The 15,221-nt window shown below is 35.4% G+C and overlaps 2 protein-coding genes across 4 annotated transcripts; one reads left to right on the top strand and one right to left on the bottom strand.

The window, feature by feature from the left end:
• Nucleotides 1-531: 531 nt before the first annotated feature.
• Nucleotides 532-6,535, bottom strand: LOC103983053 (pectin acetylesterase 8). 2 transcript variants are annotated; one of them, XM_009400192.3, is made up of 14 exons: nucleotides 6,335-6,535; nucleotides 6,151-6,236; nucleotides 4,617-4,735; nucleotides 4,400-4,482; nucleotides 4,013-4,142; nucleotides 2,832-2,911; nucleotides 2,614-2,700; nucleotides 2,423-2,547; nucleotides 2,194-2,254; nucleotides 1,961-2,011; nucleotides 1,810-1,887; nucleotides 1,369-1,474; nucleotides 1,048-1,193; nucleotides 532-866 (listed from the first exon to the last, which is right to left on the bottom strand). In XM_009400192.3, exons 3-14 carry the CDS (start codon nucleotides 4,732-4,734, stop codon nucleotides 744-746), a joined length of 1,188 nt encoding a protein of 395 aa, XP_009398467.1. In that variant the 5' UTR covers nucleotide 4,735; nucleotides 6,151-6,236; nucleotides 6,335-6,535; the 3' UTR covers nucleotides 532-743. The 2 variants fall into 2 exon arrangements, with proteins under 2 accessions (XP_009398467.1, XP_009398468.1); XM_009400193.3 differs by having other exon boundaries at nucleotides 6,331-6,498.
• A 1,252-nt stretch (nucleotides 6,536-7,787) lies between these two features.
• Nucleotides 7,788-15,114, top strand: LOC135610847 (pyruvate kinase isozyme G, chloroplastic-like). Of its 2 annotated transcripts, none has more exons than XM_065105834.1 (12): nucleotides 7,788-8,067; nucleotides 8,539-8,817; nucleotides 10,099-10,264; nucleotides 10,849-10,983; nucleotides 11,096-11,206; nucleotides 11,302-11,390; nucleotides 12,540-12,602; nucleotides 13,329-13,504; nucleotides 13,821-13,920; nucleotides 14,098-14,273; nucleotides 14,640-14,748; nucleotides 14,847-15,114. In XM_065105834.1, exons 1-12 carry the CDS (start codon nucleotides 7,882-7,884, stop codon nucleotides 14,958-14,960), a joined length of 1,704 nt encoding a protein of 567 aa, XP_064961906.1. In that variant the 5' UTR covers nucleotides 7,788-7,881; the 3' UTR covers nucleotides 14,961-15,114. The 2 variants fall into 2 exon arrangements, with proteins under 2 accessions (XP_064961906.1, XP_064961907.1); XM_065105835.1 differs by lacking the exon at nucleotides 7,788-8,067 and adding an exon at nucleotides 8,113-8,252.
• The last annotated feature ends 107 nt before the right edge of the window (nucleotides 15,115-15,221 follow it).

Genomic DNA, 15,221 nt, shown 5'->3' with positions numbered 1-15,221 from the left:
GCAATAAAAAAATTGATAATTCTTTTACATACAAAAACTTTTACGCGGAAAGGACATATCCTTAAAAGATATTTGCAAGGAAAAAGATGATCAAACTTAGGTAATGACATTTTTACCTTCACAAAGTTTTTTTTTTATATTGGATATTTAAAAGTTCTTGAGTAAAAAAATTAATAAGTATGTTTAGTCTGATCGAGAAATAATGAAATCAAAACCTCATGAATGCCAAAGGGTAAAATGATGACTAAATCAGAATTCACATACCTAAAATTTTGTAGTCAAATGAATTATTCACATCAATTATATTGAACTCCTAAATATCAACATTGATCAAAAAAATCATTTAAAAATTTAAAATTATTCAGATTCAACCTTTTTCAATGGGTAACCCTCTTTTGGTACCAAAATTTCCATTGCATAGTTGTGGAATAAGAACCGGAAAGATTACTGCCTAGTTTTCTCCAACTCTAGCAGTAAAAGCTGCCGAGGAAGCTAACAAAAGCACAGCTTTCAATTTTGAGAAAATAAAAATCTGCTAAGCCTGTATTGTTTCCTTTGTTAAATCTGTAAAATATCAAGAGAAATTGAACTCTTGTACATATATATTGTGAATAACTGTCCTGTAATGCAAGACACTAATCTTATTCTGGAAGACACTATTTATTTCCTGCTCATGCGAGCTTGGATTGATGCAACAAAAATAATGTGACAATTAGAAGAATGAATGGAGGAGGAATTAATTGCTATGCTTCTGAGTTGTCCTGTAAAGAAATGTTGTGGCAAGTCGAGTCACAAGGATATGGGCAGTCAATCTTCTGGAAGGCGCTTCGGTTGTAAAACCAGTCTCCGACTGCCTCTGCAATTGGCTGCACAATTGCAGAATTGGTCAGAAAGAGTAGAGTAATATTTCATTTTCAACAACAGGAACTAAAGACATGGCAAAGTTAAAAGAACAGCATAAATAGCTAAAAGTAATGATGAGTCGTGAAACGCTATAAAATTTATGGTGATCATGGGTCGCTTAATTGGAAAGTTTATGGGACTTACTATCTTGTCAAGCATAGGAGAATTGGGAAGTAACCATGTCTCCTGCATTTCCGATTGGCAGTGGGCATAACATGAATTGATGAACAGACCTCTAGAGGATGGGGTCCCTAATCCATTCACTGCATTCAGAAACTCCAGCCTGAACTCTGTGATGCAAAAGTATTTCTGTCATTAATGCTGTTCAACCGAGCAGGTGATTGTATCTCCTTGGTCTAACACTTAAAGGGTTTCAGTTCATTAAGTAATGCTAATTGGTTGCAACCGGTATGATATGCATAGAGACAATGATCCAACAGGAAGCCTAGAAATTAGAGTACTAACCTTGCATTATTTGAAGTTGAGCTGAAGAGCACAGCTTTATATCAAGCTTGCAGTTATGCCAACTACCATGACGATCAGCAACCGTCGGTACCAAAATATTCTTTATCTGAAATGGGAATGCTTCATAGTCAAGTGAATTCTTACTTAAATGAAACAACACAGAAAAAAGAGAAATGTCAGGCCCATTCCTAATGTCAAAATATTCAATCATTCTTCTGAGTATCATTAGCACAGAAGTATATAAATTACAAAAGAAGGAAGGTCCAACGAAAGGGATTTTGGTGAAAACATTCATGCAAAACATATCATCATAAATTTATAGACGTCCAAGATCACATAAAATTTCTTTCTATTGAGATTGAAATTACAAATGATATAGGTTCATGTTCACCAGCAAAATAGATATCTAAAAAAAGTTGGTGTAATATATGTTTTTCGTACCTGCCATGAGTCATAAGCTGCATTTAAAATGAACAGTGGTGACTCTATCTCCTGAGCCATGTATTGTGGGAAAAAACACTGTATTTATATTTGAAGGCATTAGTGAAACATAGCAAGTGCTCCAATGCATAATGATTTTAACGATACTTGCCATCCCAGGTTCAATCATTGAAGTGCATAAAGGCAAGTTCTTTGCTGATCCCTGAAAAGAATGCAGAAACTTGTATCAATGAAGAGTGGTTACAAAACTAATCGTAGACTGAAGTTCATTGATACTAATAACTATAGTTTGCATCCTGAAAAGACATGTAGAATAACAATAAAGGTCATGCACTGATAAAGGTATAGGAACTCATCGCAAGTAATTTGCAATAAGAAGAATACATGTGTTGTCACCACATCATTGTAGAAGGCCTTGATGTGTTCAGCTCCGGAAATATCTTTCCTGCCAATAGCACAACCAACAAAAATTATCCTGGATATAGCCAATGATAACTGAAAACTTAAATGTCCTCAGAATCTTGAACGAAAAGGGTAACGTGATAACATCCTACCTTCATCACTTACCGTTCGGCAAAAAAAGAAAAAAAAAAGACAAGAGTGCACAGCTTACACATTTATGAAATAACCAGCATCTGAAAGGCATTTAACCTTGGCACTTGCTGGAAGAAGGTTGCGAAAGCTGTCGCAATGGAGTATGGAAGCCAATCCTCCAGCTGAACAGCCAGAAAGAAGAGCCTGCAGCCACTATGTTATGAATGTAACTGATCGATAGGAACAATAAATTAGCATCTAGAAGCATACATTTTCTGCCTTGCTCATTCCCCTTGCAAGTAGTTCTTCCATCACGGCAAGCCACACTCTGGCTCCTCTGTAATGAAGATTGGTAGCCTAACCAACATTAAAAATTACAATTATTTTGTGATGGGCCAAGTTTTACGATCTTGTTTCGGTACAAGACCCAAAAGTCATATTCAGAAGTAAATTATTGCAGCAGCAGAGGCAAGGTCAGTCAGACTCACAGGATCAACTCTTTCTACATCTCCCGTGAATGATGAACCATCGCAGTAACGAACCTTGACCTTATTCCAGTTGTAGAAGTCTGGATATCATCGGTCCAATCAGCAAATGTTGCAAAAGCATTTAGATTATAAATTGTTCGATCTTGCGAGTGTTGGATAAAAAAGCATGCATGATATATACAACAGTCTTTAAGGTGAAAATTATTCATTAGCAGAACGAAGTTATGTGTAATCATATAGTCTTGCAGACATTGTACCTCTTCTATTTGCAAAAGAATGACCCGAGGCTTTCAGTGACAATAATCCTGTTCCAACTCATATTCAGTTATTACAAAGTTCAGTGAAGGTTCTAGTGTAACCAACATAGCCAATCAGCAGCTTGATTGGTGATTACTGATCGTACTTGGGTTGGTAAGTCCTTATGGGCCTTCTTTTAATTTTGACATGGAATGACATTGGAGCATAAAGTAATTCCGTTTAAATTGATTGAACAAATTTTATTATCTTTTTATTCTAAGAGAACAGCTAACTAGTTACTCATCACGAGTGAAAAGTTAGTTGTCTTTGTGCAGATTCTGACAACTAACTTAACATTTAAGCATGACCCTTTCTAGGATTGCACATTTATAATAGATTGTGGCATCTATTTAGAAACAAGAAACTGACTTGAATATTGAATATGCTGGAAAAACCAGCCAGTCGACCAGTGAATATTCTTGATTCAACTTACATGTTAAAGTAAAGAAAAGTTGGCAAGGGATTACATGAATCAGTAAAACTAAGATTTATTGTGCTTTATACAATAAGGTGAAGGTAGACCCAAACTCATGGCCAAGCAAAATTATTTCAAGTTCACAGAAACTGTATTTTCAAATTTACTTGAAAATTGGTCAGCACCGATGCTTTTGCTCAGGAAAAACAAAAATCTTGCTAATCTTGAATAACAAAATAGCTTCGTCGTTACTTATTTGGTGAGAGAATTAAATAATATAGAAAAAGCATTCTTTTCTGAGTAATAAAGGGGATCATCCCCTCCTAAGAATTAACTAGGACTTGGGTGCCACCTCTACAAGTACCTGAACCCAGAACCTCTTCAAGATGAAAAGAGCAGCCACCTGACCAAGGCACAGTTCATGGAGGAAAGACAATTAAAATTTTCGTACAAAAGCTTTGTGCTATACCTGGATTAAATGATTGGGTATTGCTTAAGATCCCTGAAAAGGCAAGCTGTTTTGCCATTTGTCCGGAAGAACCTAAACGGGTGTTCTTTCGAGCTAGACAAGTTGTTATGTTGTTGCACCACCCTCCTCCCTGAAAATAAAATGAAAACCCTAGGCAGGTTCAGGCACAAAGAACATTACTGATAAGCAAGCATAAATTTGCACATAAGTGGTCAAAAAGGAAGTAATATGTCCTATGAACTTGTATAAATTATTGGCGAAGAGTCAATTGTTGCTTTAAATTAAGAGCGCAAAGGAAATAATGCTAACCATATGAATCTCCATAACCTAGTAGTATTACAAATATTAGCCAAACTTTGCCAGCAATGGCAATGGGATATAGTATACCTCAAGATGGACCAACCAATTATTGACACCTGATCCAAAACCTGGGGATAGATGATAAGCTGGAGGGCTTCCATCCAAACAAACTGCAAAATAATATCACATCCATAAACTTATTGCATCTAGGTGCCCAGTTTCAATAATTAAAAGGACAGATTGAGTCATCCGGAATATCCAGAAAATGAAGGTAGAAAACCAATTCTCGGTAACGAAATCGCACCTGCACCTTTGGGTATAGCACTTTCAACATATGTAATATCTACAAAGTTTGCTTCTGCTTTCAGGAGTATCAATAAAATAAGAGCATAAGCCCATGTGTAAAAGTTAGCATATAACATCCTGCAAAAAGGAAAGGACACAAAAACACAAAGTAACTAGTCTCTCATGATTACTTCAACAAGGATTCTGAAAAATATAAAACATAGATTCAACGGCAAATATTTAAATAAAAAAGGAAAAAGATATATGTATCAAATAATATGAAAGAAAAATATGGTAGAACTGAAATCTAGCAGCAGATCCTGGATTTACAATAAAATCTACTAATTCTGAACTGAAAGTGATAAAGTTACAGTGTAGTAATATATAATAATTTCATTAGATATCATATAACAGTTATATGTTTAGAAAAGACAGTAGCATCAAACAATGAACTTTTGATTTGTTATTGAAGAATTCAGTCCTATGAAATATATTCAAATAATAGACTTTTGACTAGGTCTCTGCTGAATAAACCAAAAAAATTCCCAAGTCTAAATAAAAAGTAATTGAAATTGACATCAAACAACCAGAAAACTGTGTGCCCTTTTCCTCTTGAACCCAACATATCAGGAAAAGGCAAACTACTATCTGAATCTAAGAACTTCATGGTCACTAATTCAGCTACTTAACCATTAATTAGAAAAAGTTTCTTTTACATGCTAGAAAATGAGAATGAAATATTTTACTCTGGTGCTTGAAACTGAAAGAGAAATTCTTAGATTGCCACTGACAATCAAGCTTAAGAGCAAAAAAGGAGTAGAGAGTAAATGAGAAATCTTCAAAAACCGAGCTGCTAAATCAGATTTTAGAATATAATCTTTTCTACCCAAGGAAGGACAAGTTACAATCCAGCGGGATCAAACCCGTGACAGGGTCTAAAAGCAGAACTTCTTGGCCAACAATGCAGCCGGGATCAGACTACCTTTGCTGTAATAGTTTATCAGAAGAAGGGATGTTCCTTTTCTCCTTCTCTCTTGGCTACATAATGGCAACATGTGAAGAAGTACATCGGCCACATTACATCGAACAAATGGAGTCCGCCGAGCTTAAAAATTATGTGAAACAATTTCTTGACCAGCTTATTTTACCAAAAAATAAAGGAAAATAACCAAATTTCACCAAAACAATTCAGATTATGTCTCTCTTTTGGGGAAAAAAAAAAGAAAATAACACCTTGATTCTTCCTTTGCTAAAAATTTACTCCAAAAAACCTGCCTTTTAAAGTTGAAATCGGGACGACCGGCTGCCCCGTCTATCTGACACATTAAGGAGTACCAAAGACGCGAGACCTTCGAATTCCCCGATGAAAAATAAAAAATGAAACAAATAGTTTACAGCGACGTATTCAAAGTAATGAGACAATTGGATGCCGAAGGAAGAGAAACAGCGCGAGTAATCTGAATCTGGTACGATCGATTCGAATAAATTCGAAATGATTTAGACGACCTGCAGCAGCTAAATCCGTGTCGACCAGAGACAAAGTGAGATCTCACCTGGAAAAAACAGGCAGATATTTCCTCGGCCGGTTCTGATCACAGTCTTTCGCCACCCAAAAATCTGAGACGCTGCCTCCCCAATTCTTTATATCAACAAAAATGGTTGTATGCAGTCAACAAACGAATCTCCTTAATACCCAATTTAAGGAAAAGAAAACAAAAAGGAAAGTGCTTAACTCACAACTTTTCAGTACTAAAGGCAAGCAGATACTGTAATCGAACACGAACAATGACGATGACAAAAGGCTGCCTTTAATTCGGGAAGGGCGCAGAAACAGCGGACGCTAATAAACAAATCACTGAGGAAATAATGAAGGAATAACGAAACCGCCGACGGCAAAGTTATCGTTCTACCCCTCTCACTTTTGGACATTCTGTTCCGCTGCCAACCCAACATTCATTTTTAGATACTTCGTGACGTGCCGAATCTATCCACAAATACCTTCCAAAATTATCTTGTAAATTCTAAAAAACAAAAAAAGAGGAAAAATATTATTGTCCCGGGCCAGTGTAAATGAAACACGTGTCTTTCGTTCGATGCGTCAATTAATTCGATTGCATATCTACGACACAAAATATATAATAAATAATTTTTACTTATAGATATAATTTGGTGTACAGTTACTGTATTTATTGTCATTATCACTGTCACAATCATCGTCAATAATATTAACTATATATATATATACATATATATACATATATAATTAGTATTGTTGACGTTGATAGCACAGTGATAATGACAATAAATACAGTAACTGTACATTAAATTATATCTATAAATAAAATATATATATATATATGATAATTACTTTTTTACTTTTTAAAATAAATATATTTAATTTAAAAATATCTAAAATATCCCTCAATTTTTTTAAATTAAAATTTCAACTGGTATTTTTATTTAAATTATTTATAATATTTATAATATCATTTATAGTATTTTATTGATGTATTGAAAACACTACAAATAACATTATATTATGTTCTTGGGTTGTTATTGATTATAGATCATTAAAATATTATATTTTTAGGTTTAAAGTTAGTTTGGTTGAGGTTAATAACCTATTTAGATCATTTATAATGTTTTCAAGTAGATAATCAAAACACTTATAAAATAATATAACAGATCAAAACACTATAACTTACACAAAAATTTAAGAGATAATTTGGATATTTTTAAATTAAAGATATTTTTTGCCATATTCCTCAAAATATCTCTGACAAGCCACAACATAAATTCAACCTTTCTGGTGAATTGGTCCACAGGCTGAATTGATCCGAAAATAATACTCTATAAAAACCAGAATTACAATCGTGAAACATTTTAGGATTATAACAAATAAAGGATGCAATTTGAAAAAAAAAAAAAGAAAAAAAAGAAAAAGAAGACAAGAAAGAGCCGTGAGAATAACACAAAAAGAAACATGAAGAGCCACTTAGAAAACACTGGTCAGTGGGGTCCAATGCGAGTAGGACTTGACACCATATTTAAACACGTTTGGTCATCTCGACCGTCCATTTGTACTGTTCTCATTTTTTCCGTTGTCGTTCGTTATTTTGTCGCCGTTCATATTTGTTCACCGCTCTGTAGCAACGAAGTAGGGCGCCTCGGCGGTGACACGCTATAAATATCTTTGAGCTGCAACCCCACGAAAGAGGTGCCGTCGCGTCGTTGTTCGAAAGGGCAGAAGCGACTCCTCTCCCGTCATCTCCCTTTGGACAATAATGGCAACGATGACGGAGATCGGCGGCCTGGCCTCATCGCGGTGCGTCGGCCGGACGTTCCATAAAAATGGAAGGGGACGGCGAGGGGCCAGGCTGAACGCTACCGTCGGGCTCTCCGTGAGATCGATGAGGGCAGCGGAGAGGCGGGATGACCTTACCGAGGAGATCGGCGCTCCTGTCTGCTCGGTGAGTTCTTGACTCCCTATTGTTGATTTCGGTCTGCTTTGGAAGTGTTTGGTTGATTGTGAATGGCATTTGTGGTTTTCATTCGGGAATCGGAGACGCAACAAGCTAGGGTTTGGAAGGTTAGGATGGGGCCTTCGCAGCTATGCCACTCACCGATCCGTGAAGAGGGAGGACTGAGTGGAACAGTTGGGTCCTCTAATTTGAAGCTCCATGCTCCAGCTCGATCACTTTTCAGCTGGTTCAAGCTTGCTAGATGTTCTTTTTGTTTGCACAAGTTGTCTTTTTGGATAGCTTATGCATTCGTATTATAAGGATTCTTTGTATTGACTGCCCTTTGATGGTTACGGACGTAAATAGGTGGTTGTGACCTGTTAACTGATGGTTTGTGCAAGAAGTATTTTAGAGACATCTAGTTTAAATTAATAGCCTCTATCCTTATTTCTGACGAAATTGGGTCTACAATTTCTTCAGGACAAGCTAAATGCATTGCACGAGTTCCAGTTGAGTGTTCCAATTGGGGAAACAAGGCTACCACCTGATTTTCACAGGAAGACAAAGATAGTATGTACAGTTGGTCCTTCGACGAACACACGTGAAATGATCTGGAAATTAGCAGAGGAGGGAATGAATGTTGCACGGCTTAATATGTCTCATGGTGATCATGAGTCGCACCAGAAGATCATTGATTTGGTTAAGGAATACAATTACCAACACAAAGACAATGTTATTGCTGTAATGCTGGACACCAAGGTACAATGTATAATCACAAACATCTCTTTGAGTATTTGATGTCTTGTTTTAGTAAATGTTTCATTGATATGTTTCTCAAACATACTTTATGTGCTTCATTCCAAATTGTATCAACCATTCATTCTTTCGCTTTCTTGTTTTGTAATATGATCACATTAACAAATATAATCGAGACTATGTTTAAAATACTATGTGTCACGGTGATGATTATAAAATGAAACACTGTTGTTTTGTAAAAGAATTGTATCAACCATTCTCTTCCAAGAATCTCTTCATCAATGCAAGCACCGCAGTGATGATTATAAATGAAACAATGTTGCTTTGTGCCTTTGCCATTATCATTTTAAGCAATAGGCTGTCATTAGTATCCACCATTAGGTTAATGCAGTAGGCTGCATCTGGTTTTCAGAAAAGATGAGCTCATGTTCCATTAATCCTTCACCAACCTTTTTGAAATTGGTATCATCAATTCAAAACTGGGCTACGTAACAACTCTCCAATATTATTCATCACTGTCTACCCTGGTACCCTGTTTGTACCATGCATCGTAAATTCAATATTATTGTAGCAACAAGCTTGTGGAAGATGATTTTTTAATTATAATAGAAATTTATGATGTTCATCCTGATAGGGCTAAACAAGTTGTTCCATACGAGGGTCACACTGTATAGACTCCGTGGCTTCTTGAATGATTTGATCTGATGGTGGCTTTACATCATCATCAAGATATTTATTAGCAATCTCATTTAAACTAGGTTGTTGTATCCCAGGATCATGCTTTTGAATGGGGGGATACCATTGACACTTTGTGACAAACTTTCTGTTTTTTTTTTTTTTTTGGTGTAACTATCATCAATCCTATTTGGGAATTCAATCATGTAGGATTCAGATTGGCATAATGACTCCTGTATGAATAGCTCTAAACACCCACAATGCCCTCCACTTGGGAATGGGCAGGGGTTGACTGCCTCATACTAGCATATATATACATAGCTCATAGGCAACATTGCCATTTGGTTGCTTCACATGGGCACTTCCATATAGATTATGACCATCACTTCTATTGGATTGCCTCAGCAAAAGGTTGGCTGATCTAAGATGGTGTGGAACCACTGTCATGGGCACTACATTTTTGCTAATATTTGGATAACCAAATTGATGTCTGTGTTTTAAGCCCACATCATGCATGTGACATACTTCAACAATGCATGAACAAAAGTTGCAAGTTTGGGATCCTCAACTTCATTCCCCAACCCTCATGACCATATTTTTCTCGTGCAGGGTCCTGAGGTAAGAAGTGGAGATTTGCCACAACCTATCTTGCTCAAGGAAGGTCAGGAATTCAACTTTACTATCAAAAGAGGAGTTAGCTCTGAAGACACTGTGAGTGTGAATTATGATGACTTTGTGAATGATGTGGAAGTTGGAGATGTTCTCTTGGTTGATGGTGAGAGCAGATTTTTATCAACACTAATTTTCTTCCGTCTCTTATGCTAAATTCATTAGTAATCTGGAACTTGTCTAAATTGTTCGCATAATGATGAATAAGCCGATTGATTCTATTTATCAAACTTGTCTAACCTGATAAGAATAAACTTAGTGGTAATTTTGTTATGTGGCTAGTGTGAGAAGTAACATGCTGCTATTGAAAGAATGAAAATCTGTCTGTAAAAAAATTGGCGAATTAATTGTTGTCAAGTCATGTTTAGGAGGAAAACCAAGAAAATGATATCAGAGTGATCACTAACATTATCTTTTCTTTTGTGCAATCAACAAAACATTGTGCGTGCAAGGAATGATGTACAGTTAGATCTTTATTTTCTTTACTTTTTAGCTGTGATCCTGATAACTTTTGGATAAAAAATGCAGCACCAGAAGGATTGGTCATAGTCTCATACATCTTCAGGGGTAGCTTCTTTTATCATTGTTCATGATCACACTTCATGCTATACCTGTCTAACATAAATATGAATGTACACAAGCTTCTGATGCAATGTTGCTAACTTTACATGATTCTTGACATTCTGGTAGGAGGGATGATGTCACTAGCTGTAAGGGCCAAGACGCCTGATACAGTCAAGTGCACAGCAATTGATGGTGGAGAACTAAAATCAAGGCGACACTTAAATGTGCGCGGCAAAAGTGCTACTCTTCCATCCATTACAGGTTTTCAATTTTCTTCTTTTTTAAAATATTTAGAAATTTCTTCTTGTTGAATTTCTTTTTACTGGTTATGGTGTCTGATAAATATTTCCTAACAGTACTGGTGTTCATGCAGAAAAGGATTGGGAAGATATTAAGTTTGGTGTGGACAACGAAGTTGATTTCTTTGCAGTTTCATTCGTTAAAGATGCAAAAGTGATACATGAATTAAAAGAATTTCTCAGAAGTAAACCTCGAACACTGCTATACTTATATTGTGTCTGTTCACTAATTCATGGCAATCTTATTTTGTTTCATTTCTTCAACTCTGCTGTCAATAAGGTTGCCATGCAGATATACACATTATCCCTAAAATAGAAAGTGCTGATTCAATTCCAAACCTTCAGGCCATAATTTCTGCTTCAGATGGGGTAAGGCATTGTCTGCTAGTTTCTAAGCTTTACTTATTCAAATGCTAAAATTATCACTTCTAATTTCTTAAACTTTTGCTATTGAGGCCAAGTTGTAGGATGTAATAAAATGTTGGAAGACTATGTATTTGTCATTAACTTTTTAAGAACCAAATAAGGTGGTACTTCTGTCTTCTTTGTGTTTTTGGAAATTTATGGTGCTCATTCCTTTTCTTTACTGAATGAGGCAAGGTCAGTCTTCCGTGCAAAATACAAAAAACAAGCTCAGTCTCTAAAAGTTTCATTGTAATTTCAAATACTCACACAAATACAAATGTTAGGAGAGAATTATCTCTAGTGGCCTGAATGCAATTTGCATCCCTAAATTTATGGCCTAACTTGGAGTTGGATTATGACCAAAAGTATTAAAATACTGATCAGAACCCAATTTCTGAACCTGAAATCCTGACATGAACATGACTATATCCTCATTGCATCAAGGACTAAACATATGGTCAGATTGCCTATTATCCTAGCCAGAGTCGATCTCAGCTCAGTATTGGTTTTCTAATCAGAACACAACATGGATTACAAATTAGTTTCTTAAGCTTAAGGAAGTTTGTGTTTGGTCTGTCTTACCTGACAGCCAGGACTATTTGATTGTCCTCATCTCTAATATAAATTTAGAATTGTGACCTGATTGTAGAACATTACAGACTATCATGATTTTTCTGATGATGAATCAATATCAGAAAAAGCTTGAGTTTGACGAGATCTTGAATATCACATATATTGATATCATCTAAGGTTGTTCATCACTAAATGTCAATGATGTTCTTGATTATTTATTTTATGGTACTTCATTGCCAAAAGCAACCAGATGTTCCACAAAAAGCCACATTATGAGCTGCTTCTAGGTTAAGAAATTATCTTTTTAGTTAAACAAATGCCAATTCGCACAAGTTGGTACTTACACATCTGTCTCTTGCTTTGCATGTTTATATTTATGTGCTATCAAGTATCAACCATTTGCATGAATGTATATTCATGTGCTTCTGCATCTATTTCAAAATCTGTTGCTCAATCATCTGTGTAAAAACTTTTTAATGCAATCTGTGGGTCAGCATTCTGTGCTTGAATGTGCTGCTCAATGACTTGATGAATATGTAGGCAATGGTGGCACGCGGAGACCTTGGTGCTGAACTTCCAATTGAGGATGTTCCTCTATTGCAGGTTTGCATTAACTGCTTACATATACAATGTTGTATTTTTACAACATTGTTTTGTTTTGTTTTGTTTGTTCCTTACATTTTCCTATAAAATCGACCTATTTGGAAATGGACTCCTTTGCAGATTATAAGAATGTTTCTTTAGAAATTGGTTTGATTCAACCATCTCTTTCTTAACTCACCAACATGCAACATGAACCATTATTGTATTCGTCAATGATATATTTAGAACATCAAGAAATTACATAGGATACCAAGAAATCACATAGGATACCAAGAAATCACATAACATCTCTATTATCTAGTTAAATTTATTTATTAAATGCATAAATAATTTTAAATGTATAATCATTTTGGACCCTTAAGACTGTGTCCTCATAACATATTTCAAATTTGGATTGTTTTAACCATATTAAAAAATGTAAGGGCTTGTACAAACACAGATTTATATTTGCACCTGAGTCTCTGCCAAGTCTGAGCAACTTGCTCTACAAGAAATTTTGCCATGTAATTGTCCAAATACAAGATTGCTGATAACGCTAGAATCTAATGGGAAATTTCATGTTCGAACTGGCAAATGATACAAGGCCAGTCTGGTTCAAGGTTTTCTTTTTTCTTTTTCTTTTTTTCAGTTCATTAGTGTTATAATCTAGAAATTTATGTTTTCTTTGTCCGAGTACTTCTGCTGTCTCATTGTTCTTTGAAAATTAGGTTTAATTTATCTTAACAGGAAGAGATAATCAGGACATGTAGAAGCATGCAGAAACCAGTCATTGTGGCAACAAACATGTTAGAAAGCATGATAAACCATCCCACTCCAACAAGAGCAGAAGTTTCTGACATAGCAATTGCAGTCAAAGAAGGTGCAGATGCTATCATGCTATCAGGAGAAACTGCTCATGGGAAGTAAGTATTCTTTGTATAATAGGTCTTATTGTTTGTGATTTGTGATGGAATGTACAATATCACTAGGATAGACTGTTCTTTGTTGTGAGAGTACTTATGTAACAAATTGCAATAAAATGCTAGAGCAGCAGTTCATACATTTTTATAAATGTAAAAAAATAAAAGCTTAAAATGAAGGATTTTGTCTAGGGTTTGTATAATGTGATTTTGTAATGTTTGGACATATATGATTCTCTAGCAGTTTATGGTTTGATGACGTAGTCCTGTAAATCTATTTGTTTTAATTTTAATATATTTAGTTGATTTTTGGGCATAGGTACCCATTGAAAGCTGTTAAAGTAATGCACAATGTGGCAATAAGGACTGAATCAACAGTGCTAAGTGACATTCTCCACACAACTGCTGCAGCTATCCAGGTAAGCATGCCTAGGTAAAAGATGAATGGTAAAAATATAATTTTTAATTCTACTTTAAATTGGGAATTTGTCTTAAATTATCATGTTATAACTTTTCTATCAACCAACACTCAAGTTTCCAGAAGATCCACTTAATGCTCACTGGTTGTATTCATTTTTCTCTCCTGTTTTCTGCAGACTGGAGATTGTGGGGATGTTTCTCAACGGCACATTAGTGCAATGTTTGCATTTCATGCAACCAACATGGCCAAGACTCTTGGCACACCTATTATTGTTTTCACTCAAACTGGTTCAATGCCTATACTTTTAAGCCACTTTCGACCTTCTTCAACTATATTTGCATTTACGAATCAGTAAGTTCTCTTTAAGTTAAAATTGATAAATGTGTGTTTTCTTTTAGATTTTATTGATGTCCTCATAATACCTGTGACGAACATGTATAAGAAATCATCTCAGTTAGGGGTGCCTATATATGCACTTACGAATCAATAAGCGCTTTTAAAGTTAAAATTCACAAATGTCTTCTTTTAGATGTTATTGATGTCCTCATGATATCTGAAAGGAAAGAACATTCAATAAGTCATTTCTAAGTTAAGGGTGTAGAAAAATGGGATCTAGTAACATCCTTTCCACTGAGAAAGTAAAAAAGAACATCTTTTGATTAAAGATTTTAAGCATTTTCCCTTTTGTAGTAACTTTAGTAAAATTATTTTTGGCAGGGAAAGAGTTAAACAGAGGCTGGTGCTTTACCATGGGGTGTTGCCTATACATATGCAGTTCTATGAGAATGCAGATGAGACATTCTCTAGGGCCATAAAACATTTGATGGTACTGCAAATGTTGCTTCTGGATTTTTTTTTTCTTGGTATTTTTCCTGCGTATATGTGTTGCTCATTCTATGTTATATGTTTTATACAATGGTACAGAATCTCAAGTATCTGAAGCAAGGAGAATCTGTAACTCTTGTTCGGAGTGGTACACGCCCGATCTGGAGATCAGAGTTTACTCATCATATTCAAGTCCGTAAAGTCCAAGACTGATTTGATATCCAAACAGACAATTCTTTTACTTAGTGGCTGTTTCAATTATCATGCTAAATATATTGATTAGATACGGATAGTTTATCAATACTTTAATGACTAATAGGTTCTGATACAGCAAGTATGAAATTTTTTTTGCTTGTTTTGGACATCAGTCTTTTTATGGAAGGCAAAAACCCAAACAAAACCACCCACATTTTCAGACTACAACCAAATAAAATTACTGCGACTATAATTACCACCACTAATACAAGACCCTGC

The sequence above is a fragment of the Musa acuminata genome, chromosome BXJ2-4, assembly GCF_036884655.1.
Source record: "Musa acuminata AAA Group cultivar baxijiao chromosome BXJ2-4, Cavendish_Baxijiao_AAA, whole genome shotgun sequence".
Taxonomy (NCBI): Eukaryota; Viridiplantae; Streptophyta; class Magnoliopsida; order Zingiberales; family Musaceae; genus Musa; species Musa acuminata.
This window is presented reverse-complemented; position numbering and strand designations above follow the sequence as displayed.